We start from the raw sequence: 27,694 nt of genomic DNA on the forward strand, positions 1-27,694 counted from the left end.
AAAAAGAGTCATTGCTGTACAGAATAAAAGGATCATTTTATTCAGACCTAACTTGTATACAATAGTATGTACAACCTATATAGCAACAATGTTTTGTTTTAAACAAACAGGACTCTTAAAATATAGAATAATATATTTGGTGTTTTATCATAGGAAAAAAAGAAACATTTAAAAGCGGTAGTTAGTCGATACTAGGAATGCACTGATAGCACTTTTTTTTCAGACCAAGTACAAATAAAAATTAGGCAAGACCTGGGACAGTCGTATCATTTTTCCTGCACCAGAATGTCTGTCACCCAATACTGCTATCTTTGCATTCCTAGTCAATGACATCCTAATTCGGAGGTAGTTACATGACATAAACTGTACACGCTGTTGGTCTACCCTTAAGTCTCCAGATAATCGCAATCAAAGTTTCTATTTGATGTTTAAGACAGAACAAGAAGAATTTCTTACACACATTTGAATTTGTTTGCTTATTCTGGTTAATCACCTGACAAGCTTGACAATGAATCCTTTCATTGTCAAGTCAACAGAAAGTAGGAATAGACACAAATAGTTCACCGTAACCAAGCAATGTGTAACTTTGAAGCCACACGTGAAAAATCACATTTTGATATAACATTTATACATAAAACTCTGTTCTTGGTGTATTTAAAGTCCAGCCCCAAGTTCTCCAAGGTGTTTTACTTTCAGTGGATGGATTTCAGCTTTTACATGATCTCTGTTGAAGATAAGAAATCTGTGACTGATGCAGTCCACTGAATAGATTCTAAAATGGTCCTTTTTGTTTGTATAATGGCATTTGGATTCCTTATTGCGGCGGGAACTTTCCCTGTTTAGAGGCACTCGACCGGTTCTCAATAATACTCATTTGTTCCATGCGGTATCATTGAGCGGTTCTTTGTCGACTTGGGCCCAGGATTAGTTTGACTGCCACTGTTCATGATGACCACCGAATGTCCGTAATGCCCAACTTCTCAGACCCATTTACGGATTCGGAGCAACAGAGTCCGTTATGGTTGAGCGATGCATCGGGCAGTTGTTGCGTATATCTCGATTCAAAGTCTTCAGACATGCTTTGTGGTCAAGGCTGCCTTGTTCTCTCAGTCGCTCTTTAGCTCTGACAGTAGGTGTCTGGCAAGAGATCAGAGGAACCGAGGAGGTCGAGGAGCACTGGGACAATCGAATCGGGTCCCCGCTGCACAGGCTGTCGATATCAGCGAGAGAAAGCTGTGTCGATGTTTCGGAGCAGGAGCTCTTTTCCGTTTCCACGGAAACCAGCGAGTCTACGGTACGGTCGCGGCGAAGTTGAAGAGGCGCTTTTGGGCGATACCAAAAAAAATACTGGGAGTGGTGTCGGGTGAAAAGGAGGAATAGTAGTGGATTTAGGCAGGCGGGTAGAGGCTGAAGAAGCAAAATGATTGATTTGAGCGCCTCCTCTCCGAGAGAGAAGAGCCCCAGGAGCGAGCAGATGGAGAAGAAAGCTACCGGCACATAAAGGAGGCCGTTTGTGAAGATCAGCCAGGCCACGTGTTTGATCATAGCGCAGTCCCACAGGCCTTCGCATTCTCCTCGAAGTAATTCCCAGTAAAGTCGGATGTATGAACAAGTTACTACGAGTAGGCACAGGGTGTTCATCATGATTAGCACCAGGGGAAAGATTAAAGACGATGCTTGCTGAGAGGCAGAAGGCGGTAAAGGCGTCGGTAGACAGAAAGGTGAGGATCCGTACTCCCCGATTCCAAACGAGGGGAAACAAGCTAGGATGAGTGACAGAGTCAGACATACAAGTGCCAATATCCGCACGCTTCTCAGTGACGGCGCTTTCCCGTAGCTGCGGACGCATGTCACGCTTGCGCCGCATTGCACAGCCGCCAGCGTCAGCAGCAACACGCTTGCCTCGGAAGCAAGCACCCATGCCCATCCCGTCACCTGACATCCGAGGCCTCCTTGCCAGGGGGCGCCGTGTTGACTAAAGTCTCCCACTGTTAAAGCGTCTACAAGAGCCAATGTGCTCGTACAAACACCTGTCAGAAGATTAGCGGCGCCCATGCAGGCCACCGTGAATCGTAGTGGCGACAGGGAGCAGGGCGAGTTGAAGAGCGAAAGGAGCAGCAGTGAGTTCCCCAGCAGAGACACCAGGGAGATGGTCCATAAGCCGACACGAACCAACCAGCTTCCCGTCAGAGAATCGCAGGGACGGAAAGGACCTGCCGCAGCAAAAATGATCAGCGTTAGATCAAAATCTGTCAATCACAGCTGGCAGAGTTTAACGGTGTTCTCGAATTGATGTAAATTCAGACCTGGTGTGGGAGTGCACTGGACACTGGCCTGAAGTTTGGACTCTTCTATTTCTAGCTGGAATTCCTCTAGGTCAGGGTCATCTGGAATCATTGGGATCAACAATTAGAATTTCTCAAAACTCGTTCACTACCATTGACGGATATAGACGTCAAAGATCCCATTTAACTGGGCTGGCGGTGAATGATTTATAAAGGTTTTGTATGGGCTCAATATTTACTTCCTTACATTGTGTGTCAGGTTGGTGTGGATAAATTGCAGCGGTTCTCTTGTGAAGGTCATCGTCAGTGTCCCATTGGCTGATGGTCTTGTAGCCATCACAAGAACCGTAGACGCAGCACTGGTAGGCATACGGCATCTCAATCACCCTGGAACACACAACCAAGTTAAAATGACGCGGAATCAGCGCAACAGTTCATTCGCGATTGTGTTCAGGGTCGCTCGGTATGTTTGGACCATAAGAAACTTTTAGAAATTTTAGATGTTACCTCATACGAGGGAAGTGATCAGGGCTGAAGGCATGGTATAATTTGATGTTTCCTCTGAGCTTAAGATGGGTGAGACCTGCCAGTCCTGTAGACGGCACTGAGCTAAGTCTGTTTTCACTCAGGTCCCTAGGAGGAGGACAGAAACCAAGAAACAAGGGATTGGATGTCAGGTCAATACCATGCTAGCAGAGGCGTAGCCAGGAATTTTTCCAGTAGGGGCACACGCCCACAGGAAAAAAAATCGAACATCACCCACGCCGTTCGCTGATCGCTAAAACAACATCCGGGTCCGGGAGGCAAACGGTGAATGGATAACATCGCGCACATAGAATAGCGCAAGCACATTCGCGCAAGACCGAAAGAAAAAAACGGCATGAAAATGAAGAATCGAAAAAGTTCGATTTTTTTTCAACCGGGGCGCAGGGAGTCCGAACCGGGGCGCCGCCCCGGCTCGCCCCGGCTTGGCTACGCCTCTGCATGCTAGCAAATATCAAATATACACAAGGAAAAATAAAATTGGAGTCACTTACAATTTGACTAAAGAATGTAAAGAGGCGAAGGCATCTTCATGAATCCAGTCGATCTTGTTCCAGCTCAAATCCCTGACAAAAAAAAAAAACCCATGAGTAATTATGTTTTCAATATGTCTGTGACCAATAGATGTCAGTAGAGCTGCACATGAGTACGTAGTTTTCTCATTGAAAGTCTTTGAAGCTTTCAATTCCCTGACTGGATCTACACTATCTAGTTGTCTGCCTGTCGAACGAGAACACTTTTTTAAATGTTGTAAATATTATTTGAAAGAACTGCTTCACAAGAATGTCTACTCTCCTAGTGGCCATCTAATGACAGTTGACAATCCTGCAAGATCCAATTCAAAATGAAACCTAATATGAAATTGTAAAAAAATAGATATACTTACAGTGTTTTTAGCGAGGCAAGCTGCTGGAAGGTACTGGACTCTAACCTGGTGATTTGGTTATGCTGAAGCCCTCTGTTGGGAGAATTGCAAAGCATTGAGGTGAAGTGTGACTTTTTGTAAATATCCATTGCGCTGTTGATCACTCACATTTCTTGTAGTGCAGAGCAGTGGTAAAAACTTGGCAGGCGCTCTATTTGGTTGGATGACAGCTCCCTACAGCAATCGATAATGTTAGTGTATGCATGACTTGACTTGACTTGACTTGACTTGACTAGTGTATGCATGTGAAGCCCCTCCCGCTTTTGTTTGTATGTATACTCACAACACTCTGAGACGAGGCAGCTGTTCACATAGATCCAAAGGGAGAGTGGAGAGACCCGCCTGAGTCAGTGTCCTAGAGTGAGAAAAAGAATCCTCTCAAACAAACAAATGACAATGAGCCTAATTTAGAAAGGATTTTTTTTTTCGTCAGTGTTCTTATCAGAATTTTTTGCTGATTATTCCAATATCAATCAGCTATGAGTGAGATCACCGCTTGTACCAATCACATGGATTAGTTGCACGTTACAATCAATTTTAGAGCTAACGATTATTTTCGATTACTTTGTCGATTATTTTTTGTCAAGCTCTCCACAACTAGGTGCTATTTTCAGTTATTTGTCTGTAGTGGGGCTTCCGTCCCAATTTGATAATCACAATTGAACTTTAGCCTGAATCCAATAGTACAAGCTGCTAAGTTCATGACCAATGGCTGGACCGATTTTCTTCGGTATCAAAAATGGACTAATTCTGTTATCGTAAGTCATCTTCTAAACCAGAAAATACTGTTGCTAATATTTCAAATTTAGTGATTGTGCCAATTTAGTTATCAGTTGTATTATAAAATAATTTGGGTTTAAAATCAGACCAATTTCCTGTCTCGGCCCCATTTTTAACCCGGACTGTTTTTGTGACTACAGTAATTGTCAAAGGGAGACACTCACAAAACCTCCAGGCTGGTTGTTCCTTTCAGGTCAGGAAAGTTTTGAATTAGGGTGGCTCCATTCAGGGAACTGCAGCGAAGGGGAAAAAGAAAAAGTGCTCACTCTCACTCATGCACACATATGTTTGTCCACCAGACTCTGTCTAACAGCTCGTTTCAACGATCACACTTTTCATCCAACATCAATACAGGCACTTTTTGGCTGCCACGCTCGACATCATCAGTCACACCATTGAACATGTTCTTACAACACACACTCTCTTACCACATCAGGACACAGCGCAGCAATACGCTAACACAACATCATTCAGTAGGCCATTACACATGTCCGCTCTTGCTGCTCGGGACGCACCATGATTTAAATAGCGTTTGGGTGAACTCACTGGAACGCTTTTTTTGACTGACCGCATACTTACAGTGTGTGCAGCTTTGGTAAGAACTGGAAAGCGGATTTTCCCACAAACTGGATAGGATTCTCGTAAAAATGGCTGCAAAAAAAAATACAGATAAATTGGCCTTGAAATGTCGTTGGAGCTGTTGAATAAAAACGGCCTTTTAGTTTTTAGTGTCACAAAAGCGTGAAGCTCTCACATGGTTTGGAGGTGAGGGTTTCCCACAAAGGCCCTCTCGGGGATGGCTTTGATATTGTTGTTATGGAAGCCCCTGCAAATGAAAGTCAGTGTGCAATTTATAGTTAGGCAGTCTATTAATATGGCTCTGGTTTGTCTTGGGGGGGGGGGGGGGGGGTGACAGTGTGTTTGTGTGTGAGAAGCAAGTCATGCAGCACCTGCCTTATGGTTGCACAGCTGAAAAACATTTTTGGTTACAAGATATTTGAACATGAACACGTATGCTGAATGTGTCTGTGACACATGTGTGCGCTGTGGAACATCTGCTGAATTTCAGTAAAGACATAGTGTGAGTGTGTGTGTGTGTGTGGGGGGGGGGGGGGGGGTTGCAGCCAGCACCTGCTTTGGGCGAGAGAGATTGTATCCGAATGCCACATTAAATTCACTTAACAGGATTAGTGGGGATAACTCAGCCATGATAGTCATGTTGGGCAGGTGTTATTTTGTGCGTGTGTGTACGTGTGTGTACGTGTGTGTACGCACAGCTCCTGAAGCTTACTCAGTGTCCTGATGGCCACGGGGAACTCCTGGAGTTCATTGTAATTTAAATCCCTGTGAAAGACAGATAAACATCATGTTGTCACGGTTACATCAATGATTAAAAGCTCATCATTTACTCGAAGTTGAAATTGAAGTGCACGGGAATGTATCGCGCCTTATACAGTACATGTCATTTGTTCTCCGAAAGGCTAAAGGGGTTTTGAAGTTTGCGTCTGACCCTTGACCTTTGCAGCACTTACTTTATTATTTGGGTCTGACTCTCATTAGTTTCCCAGGAAACACTGAACCATAACAACTGTTGCTATCACTGACATTTCTCACATGCAGGTGGCAGGAAGGCAGGGTGGGGGTAAATGGCTTGCTTGTATGACAATGTGCAAAAATGTACTCTGCATTCTGTACAGACAGTATCTATAATTATACCACATTGAAGTCTTCTAAATATGCTTTCCTGCCCCCCCCCCCCCCCCCCCCCAATCTGGTTCTGCCTTCTAATTTGTATTGAGGAAAATGTTGACACAACTGATCTCTAAGCTAACAAAATAGCCATCTTTATTCCAACAACAACCTACTAGAAGTACCTCATGAGACATTATTACAAGACACGCAAGGAAATTAGAGTCAATGAATCTCAGGGTATACTTTAGAGAGTTTATCATTTTTTTCCTGAGGTCATTATAAAGCATTTTTATTGCTGTAGACACAATGATTTGTTTTGATACCTGCTCATATGTAATTATCATGGGATTGTTTGGGGAAGCGTCCAAAGCGGTTTATCATGGTCTCCGGATTACAGTTGTATTATTCTAAATTTTAAACCTGCACAGGAGTGTTGAGACTGGAGAATGCATCATTAGGATAAATTATTGCACCAAATATCATTTAGGTTCAAGCATTTGTCTTCTCTTTGAATATATGAAGATACTCACAGAGTCTCCAGACTATGTAAACCTTGGAAACATCTCATTCCCATCATCTGGATTCGGTTGTTATGGAGATGCCTAGGGCAATGGGCAAAATTGTTGTTAGAGAGGATTTTGGGTCTCTTTTACAAATTGCACTTATAACCACGTCAACCAACAGAACTACAGTAATCCCTCGTTTATCGCGGATAATTGGTTCCAAAAACCACCCGCAATAAGTGAAATCCGCGAAGTACGGTCACCAACAAGAAGTACTGGGCAGGCTAACAAGTTAGTGGAAAGATGCTAATTTGCGATCGTGCTAACACACGGAAACCGACTTCTAAAGGAATGTGAACGAACATTTGGAGCAATACTACATTGTCCTAAAGGTTAGACACATGTTTCCTCAATTTAGAAGTTTTATTTTGACTTTTAAATGTTGTTTTTAATTTGGAAAAAATATCCATGATGTAGTGAAGCCGCGATAAACGAAACGCGAAGTAGCGAGGGATCACTGTAATTCTTTCTGTACTTACAGAACAACAAGTGCAGAGAGGTTGGCAAATGCATCATCAGGAATATGCGTGATCTGGTTGAGGGCCAGGGTCATGGCCTGAAGGGATGGTAGAGCATCCAAGGCCGTTACTGGGATTTCTGACAGGGAATTGTCATCCAGCCACAGGTGTCTTAGAGAGCGCACTCCTCGAAATGCCCCAGCGGGAACTTCAGACAGAAGGTTCGCGTCCAGACGCCTGTAGGGTTAGAACATTAATCTTGTAGATGTGTTGTGGAATTCAAAACTGGGCCTTCCAGGAAAGTAATTACACATATTTCATATAATGATATACATATCAAGCAATTATGGTTAATCCTCTGCGATGAACCATATTTCACTTTACCAGTACAGGCCTGTAGAGATGCTACTGGCTGATTATTAACCCCTCTGTCACAGGTAATCAAGTAAAGGGTAAGTCAACCCCCAAATTTGATTTCAAAGTCAGCTTTATTGTCAATTTCTTCACATGCCAAGACACACAAAGAAATCGAAATGACGTTCCCACTATCCCACGGTGACAAGACATAGTACACAATATACATACAAGCAAACAATACAAAAAAAACAAGAAGGCACAAACAATGAATAAATAAGAGTGATGAATAAATAATAAATAAACAAATAACACAATAAATAAGAGGAGCAAAAATGGAGCAAGTGTGCATACAGCAGACAGTCAGAATAGAGCGCAAAAGTACAGGACGCTACGCAGAAGGGGGGAGAGAGTTCAGGATCCTAACAGCCTGGAGAATGAAGCTGTTGGTGAGTCTGGTGGTGCGGGAGCGCAGGCTCCTGTACCTCTTCCCAGAGGGCAGAAGATCAAACAAAGAGTGAGCGGGGTGACTCACATCACTCACAACCGTGGTCGCCTTGCGGGTGAGATGGGAGGTGTAAATATCCTTCAGGGAGGGGAGTGAAGCACCAATAATTTCGTAATGTTCCCTGAAGCTGAACTAGTCCAAACACAAATTTTTGATCAATCACAAATTTTTGAGCAACCTTTCGTTTGTGGAATATAAATTCCACAGGTAAACATTGTCTCTTTCTCCGGGGGCGGCCATTTTGCCTCTTGCTCGCGACTGAAAATGACATCACAGTTGCTCAGGTCACAACCAATCACAGCTCACCGGTTTTCTGCAGCTGAGCCGTGATTGGTTGTAACCTGTGATGTCATTTCCAGTCGACGGCAAGTGGCAAAATGGTCGCCTCCTGAGATGGATACCGACAGATGAATTTTGCCGCTTAACTCATTCCACAAACGTAATATTAATCAGGATGCTATACACACCGTCCAGGCTGATCGCTGGTCTACTTTAGGCCGAGATAATAATCCAAGGCCACGTCCTCTTTCTATTCTACTTTTAGCCAGTCACACTTGGTTTTTGAATCTAATCCCTCTCTTTTTTTTTGAAACCCCCATCGTGTTACATGTCTACATCCAAGAACTCCTAACCACCAGTCAGCTCACAGATCACACTCGATTATTTTCTAAACTTCTTTCTCTGTGCATCGTCACCCGTCCGAGGCTTCACCAAACAAACGTAAAGATCAAAGTGAAATCTGAGCTCAAACTCTGAACTCTGGGCTTTGCTCCCCAGGGGCCAACTGTATATAGATATATATATATATATATCCCGGCAGACCAACATCACGGCATTTTCATTGTCTACTTCCTAAGAAAGTTATTTTTAATATCTATTTCTTGTGCTTAACATCGTCCCTCGACATCACGTTTGCCCTTGACCCAAATCGCCAGATGAAAGCTGCGGAAGACCTTCCAACTTTCTGGACTACTCTCCAGGGCAAAATAATTGTTCCTCGGTGTGGACATGCCAGGTCTCTAAAAGGTCTAGTCAGAACTCGGAATGTTTCACAGCAAGCAATAAAGCAGCAGCTATTTCCTGTCTATTACATCAAAGTCTGAAGTATGGTTATGGGAAAGTGAAGGAGAACATGCTCTTACACAATCCAGGAGTTGTGCCCACTTATCTGTCTGAATTCTCCAGACCAAATCTATTCAGCGGTGCCTACTGATGAGCACAATCTAGTCATTATCTTCCTTTTTTAATTTCAACTTCCTTTGACATGTGAGGACTTGGTTCTCCTAATGTTGATAGTTATCTGGAGACAAGATAATTCTTGTTGGAGATCAAATGATCATTTGTTTTGGATGAAAGCGTTCCGTGCTGTGATGCCATTTTTTTTTTTTCTTTCTACTTAATCGCGTGTTTCTCGTCAGCGAGAGGCGCCGGCAAGCTTTGCTTTCACCTTCATCTTTCTTTGCTGTCCTTCTCATTATTATAATGACAAGGTAGCGGGTCTCCATGCAGGGGCTCATTGTGTAGGCCTGTTTTTGGGACTCTTAGGGGGAGTTCAAAGACCACACACACACAGAATTGACTTTCGACGCCCTCGTATTGCACGTTGAAGGCAATGACAGCATTTTGGGAATAAGCAAAGTGTATTTGACCACAGCATATAAGCAGGTGAATGTTGAACAGCAACTCATTTTAGTCCTCTGTAGAGGAGTTTTTTTTTTTTTATGTTTTTGGTCCGTATTTTAGTTGTAGGCCAGGGGTGTCGAGCTCATTTTTGTCGTGGGCTGCATTGCAGTCATAGTTTCCCTCAGAGAGCCATCATGATTGTCAACATCTTCTATATACAGTATAGGCTATGAAACAAACTGACGAATAACTAGTTTTGAAATCAGAGACTAGTAAAAATTGTTCAAATATTTTAAATGTAATGGTAATTAAAATTGCAAGCAATATGTCTATTTTTTTAAAATTTGTAATTTTAATGACATAAAATCAATGCAGAATTTGTCGTTGCGGGCCACATAAAATAATGTGGCGGGCCGTATCTGGGCCCCCGAGCCTTGAGTTTGATACCTATGTCCTAGTTTTTTCACATTTGCCATAACCGAGTCCCTATCTTCTCTCAAAAAGATGCATTGTAAAAAATAAAAATAAAACCATGTACCGTATTTTCCGGACTACAAGGCGCACCTAAAAACCTAACATTTTCTCAAAAGCCAACAGTGCGCCTTATAGTCCGGTGCGCCTTTATATATGGACCAAATTCCTCAATTTAAACTGGCCCGAAGCATTGTGTCATGAAATCAATCATAAGTGGCCCGCTGAAGACTATGAATCATTATTTTGTGATTATAAAGTAATTTGTTGCGTCTGAAGTTGAAATAGAAAAGATCAAATGGAGAATGATTTGATTTGGATTAAAAATCTGACATGATGCATTAATGGTGCGCCTTATAGTCCGGTGCGCCTTATATAAGGACAAAGTTTTAAAATGGGCCATTCATTGAAGGTGCGCCTTATAGTCCGGTGCGCCTTATAGTCGGGAAAATACGGTAACTGTTTTTCTTTCCACCCCTAAGAATTTTGTAGTGTAAAAAGAAAATTCCAAAACGTTGTTTTCTCTGGGTCTCAGCATATGGAAAGCGGGGCAGGTGGAGTTTGTCTGCGGTTTGATATTAAGATGGACAGGTAAGGTTGAAGAATTACAGATGGGATCCACATGCGCTCACCCCTTGCTGACATATGTACGGATGAGACAATTAAGTCACCAAACACTCATTAGCCAGGGGGATCCAGTGCGGGTGGTGCCAGAAGAGTGGAAGAGGAAGAGTGCGGGAATTAATGGAAAATGAGCTTGTTTCACAGCTCATTGGAGATGTTCTCCCTGGCCTGCAGTGTCTGCTGTTTCCCCTCATGGTTTCCAGATGCTACCTTCGAGTGCCTTTATGCAGACAGCTCTGTAGTCAATGCAGAGGCACTTGAGCCCGTATTAAAATACAGTCTGCAACGTGTCTCTGCTAATATATAGCTGAGATATGCGTGGGTGGGGATTGTAGCATTTTTTATAGACTGCAGAATGAGCTGTGTGTGTGTGTGTGTGTGTTGGACTCACAGTGAAAGCAAGTTTGGTAGGTCCCACGGAGCATCATCGGGAAGTTTTTCAATGTGGTTGTTCTGTAGCATCCTGGAAAAAAAAAAAAAAAGACATTGGTTAAACGAACAAAACATGAGGGCACAAATAATTCCATCGTGATTGGAATCTGACCCAAATCGGAACACGGTCAGTGAAGGTAGAGGAAAGGAGAAGAAGCTCCTTGGGTGGGCTGTTGATGTCATTCTCCGAAGAAAAGAGGAAATGGGGGGCAAGCAATTGAACACTCTATTTCCTCTCCTGCTCTCTGTTTCTCTTTTTGGTATAGGTTACTCAGACTTGAAAGCCAAACTTCCGTGGTATTGCGAAATTTATTAATTATCTGAGCTACCACAAAGGGGCACCTCCAATACCAAATGAAACATGTAACGAGAACCAAAAAAAAAAGAAAAAACCCAGTAAAAATGTCACTGCCCTAGACTGGAATATTCCTCTTCACACTTTTGGTCCGAAACCACAATTTTTTGCATTTTTACATTTTTAAAAGCAGCTCATAACAGCAATAAAATGTTAAATATAGTCTCCAACAAGCAGGATCATATTTCGCTGGCCGGGATGCTGACATTTTTTATTTTTACATTTTTAAAAGCAGCTCATAACAGTTGTAAAATGTTAAATATCATCTCCAACGAGCAGGATCATATTTCGCTGAAATTGTCATTTTGAATCACAGTGTGCATAACATGGCTCACGTTAGCTGCGAGCTAACAAATAGCCGTACATTGATACTGACCAGACACACGAAGCCCACCTTAATACATTTTTCTTGCTCCGACATCGAGATATCGATGCCATTATTCCCTGACACATTTTTTTTAATAGCTAGCTGTGCATGTTTTTGTAATTAACGACTTGTCGTATTAAAAGAGGGCACAGAAATAGTTTGACTTCTCGGTCACTTGTTGGAATCACGCTGGGTGGTACATCTTTAACTCTATGTAAGTGACATTTAAAATGTAATCATCACTGTAGCGCTTACAGTACACTATCCAACAGAACAAGCCCACCATTCACCAACCAAGAAGCCCGAAACCGTCAAATGACTCCGAACTTTGAAGGTTGTGAACACCCTGGTGAACGTGGCCTGACATATACCTCAGCTGATTTCCAGAGATTCGCTTTGTCCAACACCCACTAAAAAAAAAAAAAAAAAAACGCCTTTTATTATCTTTTGCCCTCCCAATTCTGGCTCTATTGTATGTTTTTATAGCTGCTGTGCACGTTTTTCTAATTTACCGCTTGTAGTACTTAGAAATAGTTTGGTGGCCGCTTTGCTGTCACTCGTAATCACAGTGGGTGGCGTGATTCTTTGCAGTGCACCTGTGAAGGTGTGTGAGTTCTAAAAAAGAAATCAGGAATTCATGACATCGTGATGGTGCGTTTAATGATCTGTGTGTAGCAGTCAAGCAAATGCCCGAAATCCTTGATGCAGCAGCCAAGCTGTATGGCAAGAAGTCAGAAGTCATAAAACTGGTGTGGAAAGGAAGAAATTACTCACAAAACTTTAAGGTTGTGCAGACCCTGGAGAGCGTGGACTGAAATATACCTCAGCCGATTGCCAGAGATTCGCCTAGAGGCCAAAAGAGAAATGAGAGAAAATTGAAGGACAGGAGTATACAGACAGTACATCAAAGTTTACGAGTCTCTTAAGAAAATGTTGCCGTTTGCTACGTTGGTTACTTTTGGCTGGAGGGATCAAGTGCTGCCATGACTTCATCGCAAGACTTTAGGGTGAATGTTGGGGCAGTATGCAAATCTGTGATTTGCTTCAATGTGGTCGCTTGAAATCTTAAGCCAAAGGTGTCAAAACTCATTTTTGTCGCGGAGGGCCGTTATGACTACCAAGTGAGAACCTGTATAAATATATGATCAAATACACCCCCCAAAACATCGGCTCGAATAGCTTTGAAATCCAAATCCAATCAATTATTTGTTCATCTATTTTTAAATTGAATTAGGAACAAAAATCTAGTCATATCATATGACAGTGTTGCTAAAAATGAAGAGAATTTGGAAGAATCCGACACACACGATTTGCCTTTACGAGCCACAAAAAAATGTGTCTGATTTGAATCAAACTTAGTAAGTGATGAAACGAAATGTTTGTGTGTGCGCGCGCACATGCAGTGCGCGTATCCTTTTCATGTGTCGAGTGACAGCTTGCGCTATTTTCCATGTCCTTGATTTAAATTGGGCTCATTTCTAAGGAGCCTTGAGGATAGCAAAAGAAGGAAAAACCACACGCATTCATACAAGCAATCCAATCAACTTGTTTATCAAACACACCACCTAATGGTCATTTGTGAGTGTGTATAAGATGTCTAAATAAATAAGGCCGAGTCCAGTCGTGTAACTCTCAAGGTCAGAAACTGCGAGCGCAGTTTAAACACAGATTGGCGCTTCACAGCTTGAGACCACCCACTTTTGTTAAACATATGAGCACACGTTACATGTTGCACAGCGGCATCCTCGCGAGCGCGCTTTTCGGTTTTTGGGTGAAAAAAAACCAAACAAAACGGCAGCTCTTCCAAAGGAGCATCACCCAGATGGGTTGTGTGCAGACTCTCGCCGACATCCGATACTCCTGTCAAATATGTGTCAGGCCGACGAACCCGCATGCAACCTGCCAAATCTCACACTCTTCAAGTGTGTGTTTATCAACACAAATAGAGACACAAATCACCGAGTAGAAACTGGATTTTTTTTTTTCTTTTCTCCCCCCAAGTCGCCTGTCAGTCGTGCCGAGAGAAAAGCAGTAAAACATAACAGATGTTTCAGTTTTGTTTTTATTTATTGCTATTGCTCAAGATGCCCATGAGGGACAATTTAAATATCCACTTTTACAGGACTAAACCATTTCTATTGACCTTCTTAAGGCCCCATAAACTAGATCTAAGCCTCTTTTCCGTATAGGCCCTCGGGCGTCTTCCTGTTGAAGTAAAAGATCAACCGCAGATGCATTGCACATATACAAAAGGCTCTCCGTAGCCATTATCGGCACGATGTACGACTATCTCAGACTTTCCTCCAACTTTCCAAAGTTTTCATTGGATACTTTATTTGTGAAATGGATTATCATATCAAAAGTGAAGATGGATCGTAAAAATATGTCTTGAAAGACATCCAGCAAAACACTCGTAGCTGTGTTGACACGGAGTTTCCATGACATCAGCCTGTGTATATACGTGGATATATAAGTTCCGCACTTTGGCTTTCATAATCATGCTAAATCAACTTCATTCTAATGAAAAGCGTCTTGCGCTTGTCAAAGCGTTGCCCCAGCTTTTTTTTTTTGCTTTTTTCTTTGTGTTTAATTTGATTTCAGGATGGTTTGGACATTTGTTGGCCCTGGAGCTGCACAGATAAAAAATTGGCTTGAAAATTTCAGAGTGGTTCAACTTTGCTGAAATGATTCTTGGAATAAACAAAAGAGACAACAGTGGTTTTACTATAATGGATAAACTGGTAACCAATAAAACCACATTGACTCAAATGATCTCAATTTGATAAGATATGAACAAAAGCCTTTATTTTGGTTCGTATTAAAATCTTTATTTAACCTCATATCATAAAGTGATATACTACATTTGAAGATGTTTTTTTTTTGGTAGATGAAGTTAATGCTAATATTTGACTGACAGCTCTTTGAAGTAAAAGCTCCTTCATTTGTTTCATAAAATAACTTTGAATTATGTCCTAATGAGAGGAATGTGGGATGGGTCAGACTTGAAATTGTAAAGAATTTGCTCTAGGCCAGCCAACACTAACATTGAAACGACAGAGAATCAAAGAGATGCTCATGCTTTTGCTTGAACCGACTATTACATCATTATAAATGTCATTAAATATCAGAAGAAGCTGCTCAAAAGAGGGAACGATATTAACGAAGGTAGAAAGCAATATCATACTTTTAAGAAGGCCTGCTGTATGTGGCTTCAAATGTTTTCATTTGCACTCCCACAAAACGCATGAAAAAAAAAGTATCTCAAAAAGTAACATGCAATTATATTGAATAATCGTAAAGTGCTTTAACTTGAATTGGAATGGAGGTGTGGGAACCTAAAGATGTAAAGGCAAACATCAAACAATTTAATCACGCTACCTGTTGCTGCACGTCTAGCCCCGCCCCTTTCTGGTGTTAGCCGCTAATAATACGCACACACATTAGCTGCTTTTTCTTTGCCGTATATAATGATAATAACCCATCTGTCCACTTCCTTCTATCAAGATTATTTTGAAGAAACTAATATTTAAAAAAAAAAAAAATGGCGGTGTCCGACAAATGATATAATTTTGCAATTGGGTCCTTAAAGTGACTTCTTCATTCTTGGCTTGGAAAAAGCCAGCAAGAAAACTTGTACCCATTATGATGACAGGAGTTTTTTTTTTTTTTAAAGTGAGACTTTCCGCTTCTTGGCCATTTTACATTCCGCCTTGGAGTATGTAAGGGGAAAAAAAAAAGTCTTATGAACCAAATTTGTCAGTTAGTGAAGGACAGCATTTTGCTTAGTTCATTAAATTGTGTTTGTGTTCAGGCAATAATTTCTTTTTTTATGTTGCCATGTTCATCTGATTGTAAAATATCATTCTCAGTAGCTATTGCAAAACATTTTTGTCTCGTGCATTTTCACGGCGTGGACCGAACCTCCTTACCGCTAAAGGCGCAAAATAATCACTGGAAATGAATATCGGGTTCATTCCGCAAAGTTTTCGCCACAAGCACTTTCTGGCTTGCCAAGAGGCGGACCGGAGTCATCAATCGATCAAGTCGAGCTCGCTCGGGCTTTTGACTTCCTTGTCATGTATGAATTGTGAGCGGAGCTTATTAAACATGAGCCGAAGGATTCCGTACTTACAGTTCAGTTAACAGGTGCAGTCGGTGGAAGGCTCTGGGCTCAATCTCGCTGATGTTATTCATGCTTAGATCCCTGAGGAGAGAGAAACAACAGAACAAAAGTATCAATCAACCAACGAGCTACCTTATCGACGGTCTTTGAAGATTGTCAGCCCGTGTAAATTATATGGCGACGAACCGCATTTCATACGGTGATCAATCATCTATATGAGGGAGTTGAAGGAGGAAAGGGAAATGTTGAGTGAAACTTTGTCGGGCAACTAATTTCAACCTTTTCCTCTTTTCCAGATGTCTCACTCGAACTTTTCTCTGATCTGATCGCTCGCTCATCCCCCCCCCCCCTCCCCTTGGGAGATTGTATCATTCCACCTTTCTGCTCGCTATGGTTTGAAATTGGACAGTGACAACATCCATGTCAGCCCGCGGAGGAAAACACATCTAACCTTGTGCCTCGGTCACGTCGGGCCCTTTTTGACAAACACCATACGGAATGCGCTGAGGTCATCGCTATTCTTTTTGCCTCTCACTTGAGACGTGTTTCTTTGTGTCGGTGATACTAACCATCGCTCATGAGGCCAGACCACCAGGCGAGCAAGTGTAAACTGCCCCCCCCCCCCCCCCCCCCCCCCCCCCCCCCCCCCGAAAAGCCCGTCAAAAGTCGGGAGCTTTGACTCACGACCACGCTCGCTGTTTGTTTGTTGAGTCAGACAAAGTTGGCTTGAAAGAATTCATCCACTGGTATGCTCTTTGGAAAAAACGATTTGACTTGTATTCATATTTAACTGTTCTGACAGCTCCGTGCCATCTTGTCAAGGGAAAAAGGGGCAAATATGAATCAGTTTGTTCCACATTCATTTCTTTTTTTGTAATTACATCGCCTTTTTATAGCTCTGCTGACATTTAATACATTCCTTATGAACTCCGCAGGGGGTCAAAGGGCAGAACAGAGCTCCTCAAGGTGTCAGTCGAGGGCATCTATATCGGGTGGCGTCAGCCAGTCCTCTCATGACGTTGTCACATGACAAGGTAGGCCATTCATCTTCCATTTACGCTAATTAGAACAAATACCACACAACTTGCCTGTTATTTGTGTTCCATTCTGATATTTTAATGAGTCGCTACACAGTTTGTATATCTTGGAATGACATTGAGAGCACAAGCCAGAAAAGGTAGCAAAAAAAAAAACAATTGTGGATTACAAATTACATCCCAAGTGCTTTTCATCTTTCACGTGTCAACAACAGGCCCTGAAACTAACTGATTATGAAAACAGTTCAAAGTGAAATGAGCCGTATAGAAAATGCGATCAAATTCAATTGGGCTACAAAGTTGAAATTGTTTCAATGGCTCCCAGCTGGAGGCGGCTGAGCTCCATCTGGGCCAAAAACCGCACGCCGCAAGTGTTTCTTCCCTTCTGTCGTTTTATCAACAATTTTTTAATTAGATTCGTTTATTTGAAGCATGCCGCGGATTGTTTTCGACAGCTAATATTGGGCCGGTGCCCTTGCAAAAAAAACAACAACACTGATGATGTAATATTTGCGATACGCACAAAATCCAAAGACTTCACGCAGCTTCTCCAAAAGACGATAACACGCCATTATCTCCTCGCTCCCCCCCCCCCCGACGGAATAGACAAGCTCCAATGGGTAAAATGTTTCAAGATAAAGACACAACGGTGAGTCATGGGGAAAGGTTGAGCGAGTGTGGCTCGAGACATTTCTCCAGCGCAGGCCAAGGCCTCTGCTGACAACTTGACGTATGGTTGGAAGGCACGGCGCTATGGCTTGTTTTTAAAATCAAATAACAGCTGTGGCTTTTTTAAACCATGATAATTATGATTGATGACTACCACATGTGCATTGTGTCGGCTGGCGCTGTGACGTGCGGATATTTTCAGCGCGGGTACATGAAATGAGAAAGCAAGAGCTTTTTGCAATTGAGGTTTCTCTCTTCTAATTTGATGTGTGTGTGACAGCATCTTTGACTTGAAATCGACAATTTATTCATTCATCCATTATCCTTACCGAACATGCAAAATCCACACAGGAGCCGGAATCGAACCCGCGATCTTTGAACTGTGAGGCAGATCAATTTCCTTTCCTTATCAGAAAATGATCCATTTATGAAACTTGCTTATGGGGGCTGCTTATATACACTACCGTTCAAAAGTTTGGGGTCACAAAATTGTTTGGGTGACCCCAAACTTTTGAACGGTAGTGTAAATATTATTATAATAAAATATTATGAATTAAATATTATAAATTATATCTTATATTTGTGTAAGATTATATATAATCTATGAATATAAGTATACATATATATTATAAGATTTATTACACAGAAGATTATATATATAATCTATAAATAATTATCTAAATAAATATATACCCAAACAATTTTGTGACCCCAAACTTTTGAACGGTAGTGTATTCCCACACGTCTTTCAACTTGCAGAGGCACACAGGAAATATCAGCCTTTGAGATCTGGAACAAATGCCGACTGATGCCCTCAAGCCAACGAGACACAGACTGTTGAATGAGTGGCAAAAGCTGCCATCGAATGTCTCCATCTCTTCTGATGATGAAATGATTCATCGGGTAACCGTGTCAAGGTGTTTTTCTTAAGGGCTGAGATTTCTATTCATCGCCGTGGGCCTTGTGTTCTTTTATCCTGTGCCACTCTAGCTTCCAATCTCTGCTTCAAATTTCAACCGGAGCGTGGAGTTACATCGAGCGCTTGTTACAATAGTGTGATTCATCATATTTCCTTTTTTTTTTTTTTTTTTTGCCGTCAGCCCAACCAACCGCTCAAGTATGTTATCGGCTTTATGATCAAAGGCCCGAGTGTGAATGTGCCCTATGTGTCTTTTCTGGATCATTTCGAGCTGGTGGCCTACCTTGACAAGCGCGATGATTTAGCGCGACAAAACAACCGGCCGCAAGCTTACGAAACACAACCGCGCCGCTGTGAGGTCACTCACTACAATCGGGAACCACCGTGGCATTTTGGAAGACGTAATTCCAGACCACCCTGGTGAGTGAATTCAGAAGGAAATTGACTTGATGATATCACAGGATTCATCTTTGTGTAGATCTCCAGTCGCTGCGAGCATAGAATGATCGAATTGGTTCAAAGTCGTGACAGAAAAAACGAAGCTTCAAGTATGCTTCATGAAACAGTTGTATTTTTTTGACTCCTCTAGATGGCACTGTAGGTTAAAAAAATGGGTTTACCTCATTTCCGAGCCAATACCAAGTCACCGTGGTTGGTCCAGTCTTGCAAAATTTATAGCTCAGCAAAATCAGTTAAGAATTACCTTCTTCTTTGACATCAATGTCAATGTCGTTGGCATTTATACAAATATGCACATTGCCCTTGGGAAGGATCTTGTCTCCATGGTTTTGACAGTATAACCTGTTCCAAAAGCCATTACCCCCCTGTCAGATTTGTCTTCTTTATATCCTAACATCCCAGCAAATCCATTATCCCGCCGTGTTCAGGCAAAGTCTCGCACCCAGCAAACAGCGCCCGTGAGATTTGTTCCTTTGAAAGGCAAAGAACATTGGCCATGGTGGAAAACAACAACCAGGGTAGGATTTGTGTATTTGCCATAGTTTGGGCCACGCCTGGGCTGTTTTTTACCGTCACTATGACAGTAAAGTCTTCCGTCACGTTCAGCTAGTCCGCTTAGCGCTTTCAATGAAAGAGGATCTTTGATCCCGCCTTCAATGGGGCCTAAATGCTTTAAGGTGAGGTCTCTATTTGCTTTTTATCTTTTTTTTTTTTTAAACAAACAAACTACTTTGGCTCCTCTCATTCTTTCTTTTCTCGACTTCCTGGGAGGGAGCGCTTTGTGTAAGAAGCAACTCTCTTTATCGGGGGCCTTCTCTTCTGTCTCTCATTCATCTGCCACAAAGAGCAGAAGGGTGAGGAAAATCTTTTCACCTGGACAAGAATGTCCACCGGGACAACTGGGATACAAAAGAGCACAGGAAACGGATAGGGAGGAAGAGAAAAAGACCAGATAAGGCAGAAAGGAGGGATTGTCGTTTTGGGGAGAGTGACAGCCGGATGTCCGGGTGGAGAAAGCGGCTCTTCACTTTGGGGGTCATGTCATGGGAAACCCGTTTGTGCCCTGTGGGAAGTCTTCATAGACTGGTATAGTGCGCGCGGGGCACATACACGCTTTTATGTCCGCTTCTTGTCCTCCCACACATAAGACGGAGGGGAGAGGGGTGAAAGGTCAAGCACTTCACTAATGGAACAGGAAGTGTTGGAACAGTGTGACATACAACTGCCTCCGAGATGTGGACGGGGACTGACAGGCAGCTGTTGTGAGCTGGCCAAAAGAGCCTTCGTAGTTTATTATCCCATTTTTGGTGTGTTTATAAATAAAAGCCATACCTCGTAAAGCTCATTCACAAATGCTCCTGATTTTTTATTTTTTTTGCTTTCAAAGCTAATATTTAGCAATGACAGTTTTTATTGTGCAAAGATCCCGGAAGATGATACAATTCAGATTCTTCGTAGTTTATTATCCGATTTTTTGTGTGTTTAAAAGTGATACCTCGTAAAGCTCTTTAACAAATGGCCCTTAATTAAAAAATTTTTTTTTTTTTGCTTTTAAAGCTAATGTTTAGCGATGATAGTTTTTATGATCCAAAGATCCCGGAACATGATACAATGCAGATGCTTCGTAGTTTATTATCCTATTTTTTGTGTGTTTATAAATAAAAGTGATACCTTTAACAAATGCCCCTTAATTTAAAAACATTTTTTTTTTGCTTTCAAAGCTAATATTTAGCGATGACAGTTTGTATTGTGCAAAGATCCCGGAAGATGATACAAAACGCAGATTCCCGGGGTCGGTTTGCCTTTATGGCTTCATTGGGTTGAATGGCAGAAACAGGAGGACGCGGGATCTAGTTTGAAATAATTTAGCACTGTCCTCCCAGATCGCCTTCTCTGCTCCATATAACGTACGGAACAGTGGCCGCACGCAGATAACATCGAGAATGAACGGAAATCTTAAGCCAAAGGCTGCTAATGAAGACATGCGGCTGCTGTCATTTTGAAGCCATTTACTTTGGCCCTGTGCCGTGCATGTAAAGTACACCCATTGGAGTTTTTCTTCCTTCTTTTTTGACATGTAAATCTCATCACAGTGGCACAATTCCCAGCTGATGGAAAACACACGTGCTTGTAGAATTTCTACGATAGTCTTTAAACTCAGCCTCCGATTTTTACTCTTGAGATTATTTTACCTCATTAAGCAGAATCTTAAAAATGACTTTAAAAGCCATTAGATGAGCTATCCAGTGTGAAAGTCATCAAGAGTAATAATTGGCAGGTGTATTTATTCCATTTATACAGTACAGGACATTTTTTTTTTTTTTTTTGCAAAGCACAATGGCATCTCTGTCAGTGGAAAAGCGACAAGGATATTCATGCCAGCACTCACACGCGCAAACATTCCCATGAATGAAAGGGGCAGAATTGGAATCTGGGCCATGTCGGCCTTCTGAATTCACTCAGTCAGAGGCACCCCTCATCCTCATGTCCCAGGCAGCACATTCCAAGCCTCCATATCATACTTACGTCACGCCACATTGCCTCTAAACATACAAGGAGGAGTCACTCTCTGGCTACACTTTTATCCATCCACTTCAAGTCAGACTCAAGGTCTGGGGGCCAGATACGGCCCCTCACATCATTTTATGTGGCCCGTGAAGACAGATTGTGTCAAGACTAAAATTACAAATTGTCTTCCCATTGGAAATAGAGATAGCAATTTTTTTTTTTAAAGATTTTGAACAGTTTTGACTAATCTCTGATTTCAAAACTAGTTATTCATCAGTTTGTTGTGTAGCCCATACTGCATATACACACTTATTTAGGTTAATGGCCCTCTGAAGGAAACGACGACAAAATTGTGTTTGACTCCCCTGACCTAAAGTATAGCTGCAGCATGTCAAGAAAAAGAATAGCAGCTCATTTAAAACTGTTCCGGCTGATTGTTCAAAAAAGAAATACATACAATGACTAATGCCTTTAAAGTTCAATTTACATTGATGCCATGTTGCCATTGAGATTTGTTTTTTCCACAAAGCACACTGAGGGAGGCTACTGTCTCTTCTCCATTTCCCCCTGGAGAAACATTATTGTATCCATTGTGCGTCTACCTGCCGTCTGTCCCCGAGAGACATTTAAGAGCTTCCCAGGTTGATGTCAGGAAAGCACAAGCCGGAACACTAACTGCCCACTCCTTTCCGACACCCCTCAGGCGCAAGTATCAATTTTCTATCCGACGGAAGTGCTTGTCATGTTCTCTAGAGGAGAGGGATGAGGAATTACTCTCAACACGTTTGGCAGATTCTTCTGCTTTTACAGGAAGGAAGAAACAAAAGGAACAAGAGGGGAAGATAACATGACTTCCTTTTCTTTGTGATGGCGTTTTCTTTTGAAATCAGAGGTGCATTATCCTCTCTTATCGGATTGGAGGCTTGCTGTCAATGTAACCTCTGTGCGCACTATTAAAATTGACAAGTATTCCCAAAGAGTTCATGCATTTTTTTTTTTTTTTTACTCTTAAACAGTGGTTCTTGTTGAAGGTTTCATAGGCGCATTCACCGAACCCGTCTAGTGAATCATAAAATTCATTTTTTCAAATTCAAGACATAAATGTTTTTTACTAGTGCACAAAATGAGCCGTGCATGAACATCACCTTGGTCAAAGAACAAAATCACCACAATGTATGAACTCAATGACATACCAGCAAATCAGTGCGACTTCTGCCGAGATATGCGTCATCACGACATTTTCGTGCCGAACCCCTGAGATGGAACCCAGGTTAAGAAGCACTGCTCTAAAAAAATAAAAAAAACGCAACCCTCCACATGTTTACACCTACTTTAATCTGTTCAAGTCCATCCATACGTCTTGTCAAGAAAAGCATGAAGGCAACCAAACGCAATTGTCTACTGATGCAGGGGCTGATAGTGAAACAGAAGTCCGTCCAAAACACACGCACAAAGGCTGCTCTTGGTTTTCAAGTGTTCTACCTCAAACAATTCACCCCCATTGGCTTGGGTGTCTCCATCTGTCTGTCTGTCGCGCGATCCGCCCTGTCTCTTTTTTTTTTTCTTCTGTCTCAGACATGTGACCCCGGTCACTCATGATAGGAATCATTCCATCAAGATAATAACGAAATGACACGCACACGTCAGTTTTATTTACTGCCACAACACGGAGGGGGGAGTTTGTGTCTAAAATAAGTGCGTGCCACTCTTTGGATGCTTTGAAATGTTCAGGTTTTTCCTCTTCATCCTCCTGTTCATTTTATAGTCCTGCTTCATTTCAGCTGGCTGGAAAGCATAATTCCCTCCCTCAGCAGTCTGGGTGGTCTTGCGTGCGCGCACACACACACACACGATGGTTTTCATCCGTCTGGTACTGTACGAGCTGCAGTTTCCATTAGAAGTTCACCACCGGTAAAAAAAAAAAAAGCATCACCTAATCACTGCTCGATTCCAGCCTCCGACGTGGTCACTTCATGGGGAAAACATTCTATTTTTTAGCGAAGTGACATCTTGAGCTTCTTTTTTCATCTAAGCATGAAGCCAATGTCTGATGTGCACACTGTACAGTACACGCTGTCTCCGAGCCCAAAGCGCTCTCCCTCCTCTCATCTAATATCAAAGAATCTTTTCACGTCTCACATGACAGCTCATTTCATCCATGGCCCCCAGATATGAATTTGGTACAGTAAATACCTCGACCTGCATAAAGGGATACTGAAGTGATTACAATGAAATGGTGCGTCTACCTGTTTACCCAGAGCTCGGCCGAGTGTGCAAATAAACAGCAGGAAATAGAAGGCTTGGCCTCCAGCGTTAAATACGTTCGAAGCGCTCTCTCATGACACGGCCGGATGATGTCATGCAGTTTCACAACCTCATGTGGATCAGGTTTGTAATGTGGACTGTTCCCAAGCAAATCTCTGCAAACCTGCACGCTGTGCCGGAAGGCTGATCCCAACTCCACTTTTACACTCGGCTCACTTGTCGCTCATGTCATCTTTTGTAGTTCGGGGCAAAGTAGGTGTGTGATGTCATCACTTTAGTATCGCTACAACCGTCCCCACGTTCCTCCTCGTGCGTTGGTGCGACTGTGTGTGTGGGCGTGTGCGGTTGGTCGCAGCGTTTATTTTTTCTTGCTCTAAATCACCCCTCAAACTCACTAATTGCTCCAGTTCCAGTGTTAGGTAATGAAGGGAAATGAACAATTACTCTCATGTTTGTAGCCAATGTTGGTGGGTGTATCTGTTACAGGCGTGGAAGGAAATTAAGAGTCGTGCACAGAAGGAGTCCCAGGTCATGGCTGGTGCGTTGCGTTTGCGGGCGTGCCTTACCGAGAGACTCTTGGATAGATGTGACCCTGAGGATTCCCGGTGAACAGAAGAAATGTGGAAATTGGATGCGAGTATCGCAGATGTGGACTCAGGCATCATTCATGGAGAGTTATCCATTGTATCCTGCCTTTTTTTTTATGACATCAACTTTTGATCTTTCCCGACCCGTTGGAATTCCATCCCACTGTAAAACTTGTACATGTGTGAGTAACGGCTCCATCACAGTTTCCTGGATTTGACTTCAGTCACCTCTATCAGTTATCGAGACATGCCTGTAATCTGTCCTCGGAGGCCCGTGTCGAAAAGTCATTTGAAAGTTTTGGCAGCTTTGTCAGAAAGTCGTTCACGTTGTGTATATTGTCTCTGTTCTTACTTTGACACTCCTGGTGGGAAGCGGCTACTTTGCCTGAAGACATCATGTCCACAAATGTTGGACCGTTGCAACGTGCATTTCTTTTTTTAAATCTGAACTTTTCCACAAACTTTGCTTCATGAGTCAATAATCTCTTGAACGAAACAAAAGACAGTTTTGTGTATTCATAACGACAGCAGCTCATTCATATTCGACATGAAAGCACTCATTTGAAGGTCAAGCCAATTTAGCAAAGGTCAACATTGTTAAAGTCATGCTGTAAAGATTCTTAAATTTGTGACAAAGAAGGCTTTGAAGAATAAATAACTCTATCGTCAATATATAATTGATCAGGACAGTGTGAGAAAAGACAGGGAAGGTCCTTAGTAAAAAAAGAAGTGTACCCAAGGTTAATCCTTGAGGAACACCTCTAGTCTGAACGAATGAATTTGACACCTTTTTAAAAAAAACTCATGATTTTCTACTCCCTAAATGATAAACCACAATACATTTCGATCATGTACCAAAAATGACCTAAAGCCCAAAAAAGAACGCTTCATAGCTTCCAAGGTTCAGGTGCAGCTCACGAAATTGAACTTCCTGAGCCACATCTCGAGCTTGTGGTTTACACTCTCACTATTTAGTACCATCAAAATAAGATACACAATAATCATAAACGTATACACAGCAAATTAACCATCACACACACACCTTGCCTCTCAACTAGTCCCCAGTTGGTGCTCAGAAACCAAATGAAGTGGTCCATTCATTCTTTCTAGGAGGTCAACACAAACACACTCAACGTTTTTCTCCACAAACTGCTATTGTCGCTGTCCTGCTCACACTGACATTTTTCCCCAGTGTGAACAAACATGTTGCCTTAAAAAAAAACAAGCCATTCGATATCAGCCAATATCAGAAGCAGGAAAGGAAGCGTTTTCCTTGCTCGCTTGTTACTCACAAGTAAGTGGTGAGAGGGCTGATGTCGCTCGGCACAGACGATAGTCCCGCCTCGGAGCAGTCCACCATGATGAAGATGGTGTCTTGTTCGCACTGGCATGCCAATGGGCACTGCGAAGCGGCTGCTCCCTGCCTGTCCTGAACGCGCTCATTAGCCCCGGATGCCCCGACCCCGTCGAGCACGCAGAGAAGAAAAAACACGGCCAGCATGTCTGAGCGTCCACCTGTCTGCCTCGACACCTGTCTCACTTTCTTCTGGTTTGTCTCTTGTTGCAGCTGAGGGGAGAAAAAACAGCTCCCTGCTCTTTCTCAAATTTTTTTTTTTTTTTTTTTTAAATGATGGATCCTAATCAAAGATTGAGACAAACTTATTTCTTCAGGAACTCTGCACTTGCCGCTGTCACATCTCTTCTCTTCAAGTCCTAATTTGATGTCCTTCCCATATGCCCTCTAGTTTCTCATCATGTATCCCCCCCCCACAAAATGCACACTATCGTCCCCTTTTCTCTCTTGTAAATATATCCGAGGCTTTCTGCCTCCCACTCCTTACCTATTGTAGAAGGAGCGCACGAGCGGCGAGTGAGCTCCTCTCATTGGCTCGTAATTTAGGGATGGGCTGGAGCATCTCTAGGAGGTGGGAGGGGCCGCTGAGTCCTCTCCGCTCCCTTTCTCCCTTGCTTTGCCCTGTTTTATTTCGCTTCGAGGCTCAATGTGAAGAGAATGACTGTTTGGGGAAGGGGACATGCAAGGGGGGCGAGGGGGACCTTATGAATGGAAGCCAGAGAGCATTTATAGCAAAAGAAAAGGGAGAAAACATTTGCATGAAGATGGGTTTTTTTGGCCAGCCAAAAAGTTAGATGAAAAGGATCTGATTGGAGGAAATTGCAATTCTCACACTTGTGCGTCCCTCCGTCACGAGAAAGATCAGAATGCGGGGTCTCGTAAGTCGCACCTTCTCAGGTTTCTGCTGCTGGATGCTTGGGATTTTGGACTCTCATGTGACAGCATGTGTGCAAACACACAGAAAAAATAGATTAGCAGTGGAGCGGAGAGAGGAGATGATTAAAAAATACATTTGAAAAAAATCGACACGGTCCACAAACGTTTTTTTTGTGGTATTGAAGAAAAAAGGAGATAAGATATATCAGTTCTGGACTTTCTTTTTTTTTTCCCACCATTAAAGTGAACTTTAACCTGTAAGACTCACTGAAAGAAACATTTATAGAGAGGAACTAAGTGCACCTCAAATGTAAAAAAGATTCGGTTCTTGGTATTTGGATACCTCCAACCACTTTCTTTCGCTCCCATTCTGCGGAGCCTCAATGGTTTCTCATTAATTAATTAACATTCCTATGTCACTGTGTTTTCTGAGGGGCCTTTGTTATGGCCCCACAAAACCTCTTTCAGAGCTGCTCTTCACATAGTCTCTCTCTCATGCTCGCTCTCTCCCACTCACTCTCTCTCTCTCTCTCTCTCTCTTTTCTTCCACTTTCCAATGGAATGTCTGTTTTCGCTCCTTGTGTCTATTGTCATTTTAAATATGTTGCTATCAAGTCATGCTTTATACGCGCTTTTTTTTTTTTTTTTTTTTTTTTTGCCGCCAAGCCCTTTGAACAAATATTCCGACAGTTGAAAGGAGATGGAGTGAGCCTTTGCATCCACATGCAAACAGCGCTGGCTGGCATGCACACACACACTTCAACTGCATCCACCTGCATCCACCCTCCACCTTTCTTTCACCTTCCTGTTGGCGGAGCTCTGTCATCTTTTAAATGTTATTTAGTTGTCTGGCCCAAGGGGATTTCTTGTACACACACACAGAGACTGTAAAGCCGGCATGTCTGGTCTTCTACCTG

General features: G+C 42.5%; 1 protein-coding gene across 1 annotated transcript; it reads right to left on the bottom strand.

Annotated features, from left to right (window-relative positions):
• Positions 1 to 15: 15 nt before the first annotated feature.
• On the bottom strand, positions 16 to 26,388 carry LOC119138416 (leucine-rich repeat-containing G-protein coupled receptor 6). The gene is made up of 18 exons (XM_037278428.1): positions 25,840 to 26,388; positions 16,113 to 16,184; positions 12,755 to 12,826; positions 11,218 to 11,289; positions 7,268 to 7,483; positions 6,756 to 6,827; positions 5,809 to 5,877; positions 5,288 to 5,359; positions 5,113 to 5,184; positions 4,698 to 4,766; positions 4,037 to 4,108; positions 3,862 to 3,927; positions 3,715 to 3,786; positions 3,323 to 3,394; positions 2,793 to 2,918; positions 2,533 to 2,672; positions 2,307 to 2,387; positions 16 to 2,213 (listed from the first exon to the last, which is right to left on the bottom strand). The coding sequence occupies exons 1-18, from the start codon at positions 26,046 to 26,048 to the stop codon at positions 991 to 993; spliced, it is 2,847 nt and encodes a 948-aa protein (XP_037134323.1). The 5' UTR covers positions 26,049 to 26,388; the 3' UTR covers positions 16 to 990.
• Positions 26,389 to 27,694: the final 1,306 nt, after the last annotated feature.

This window comes from Syngnathus acus, chromosome 2 (assembly GCF_901709675.1).
Source record: "Syngnathus acus chromosome 2, fSynAcu1.2, whole genome shotgun sequence".
Taxonomy (NCBI): domain Eukaryota; kingdom Metazoa; phylum Chordata; class Actinopteri; order Syngnathiformes; family Syngnathidae; genus Syngnathus; species Syngnathus acus.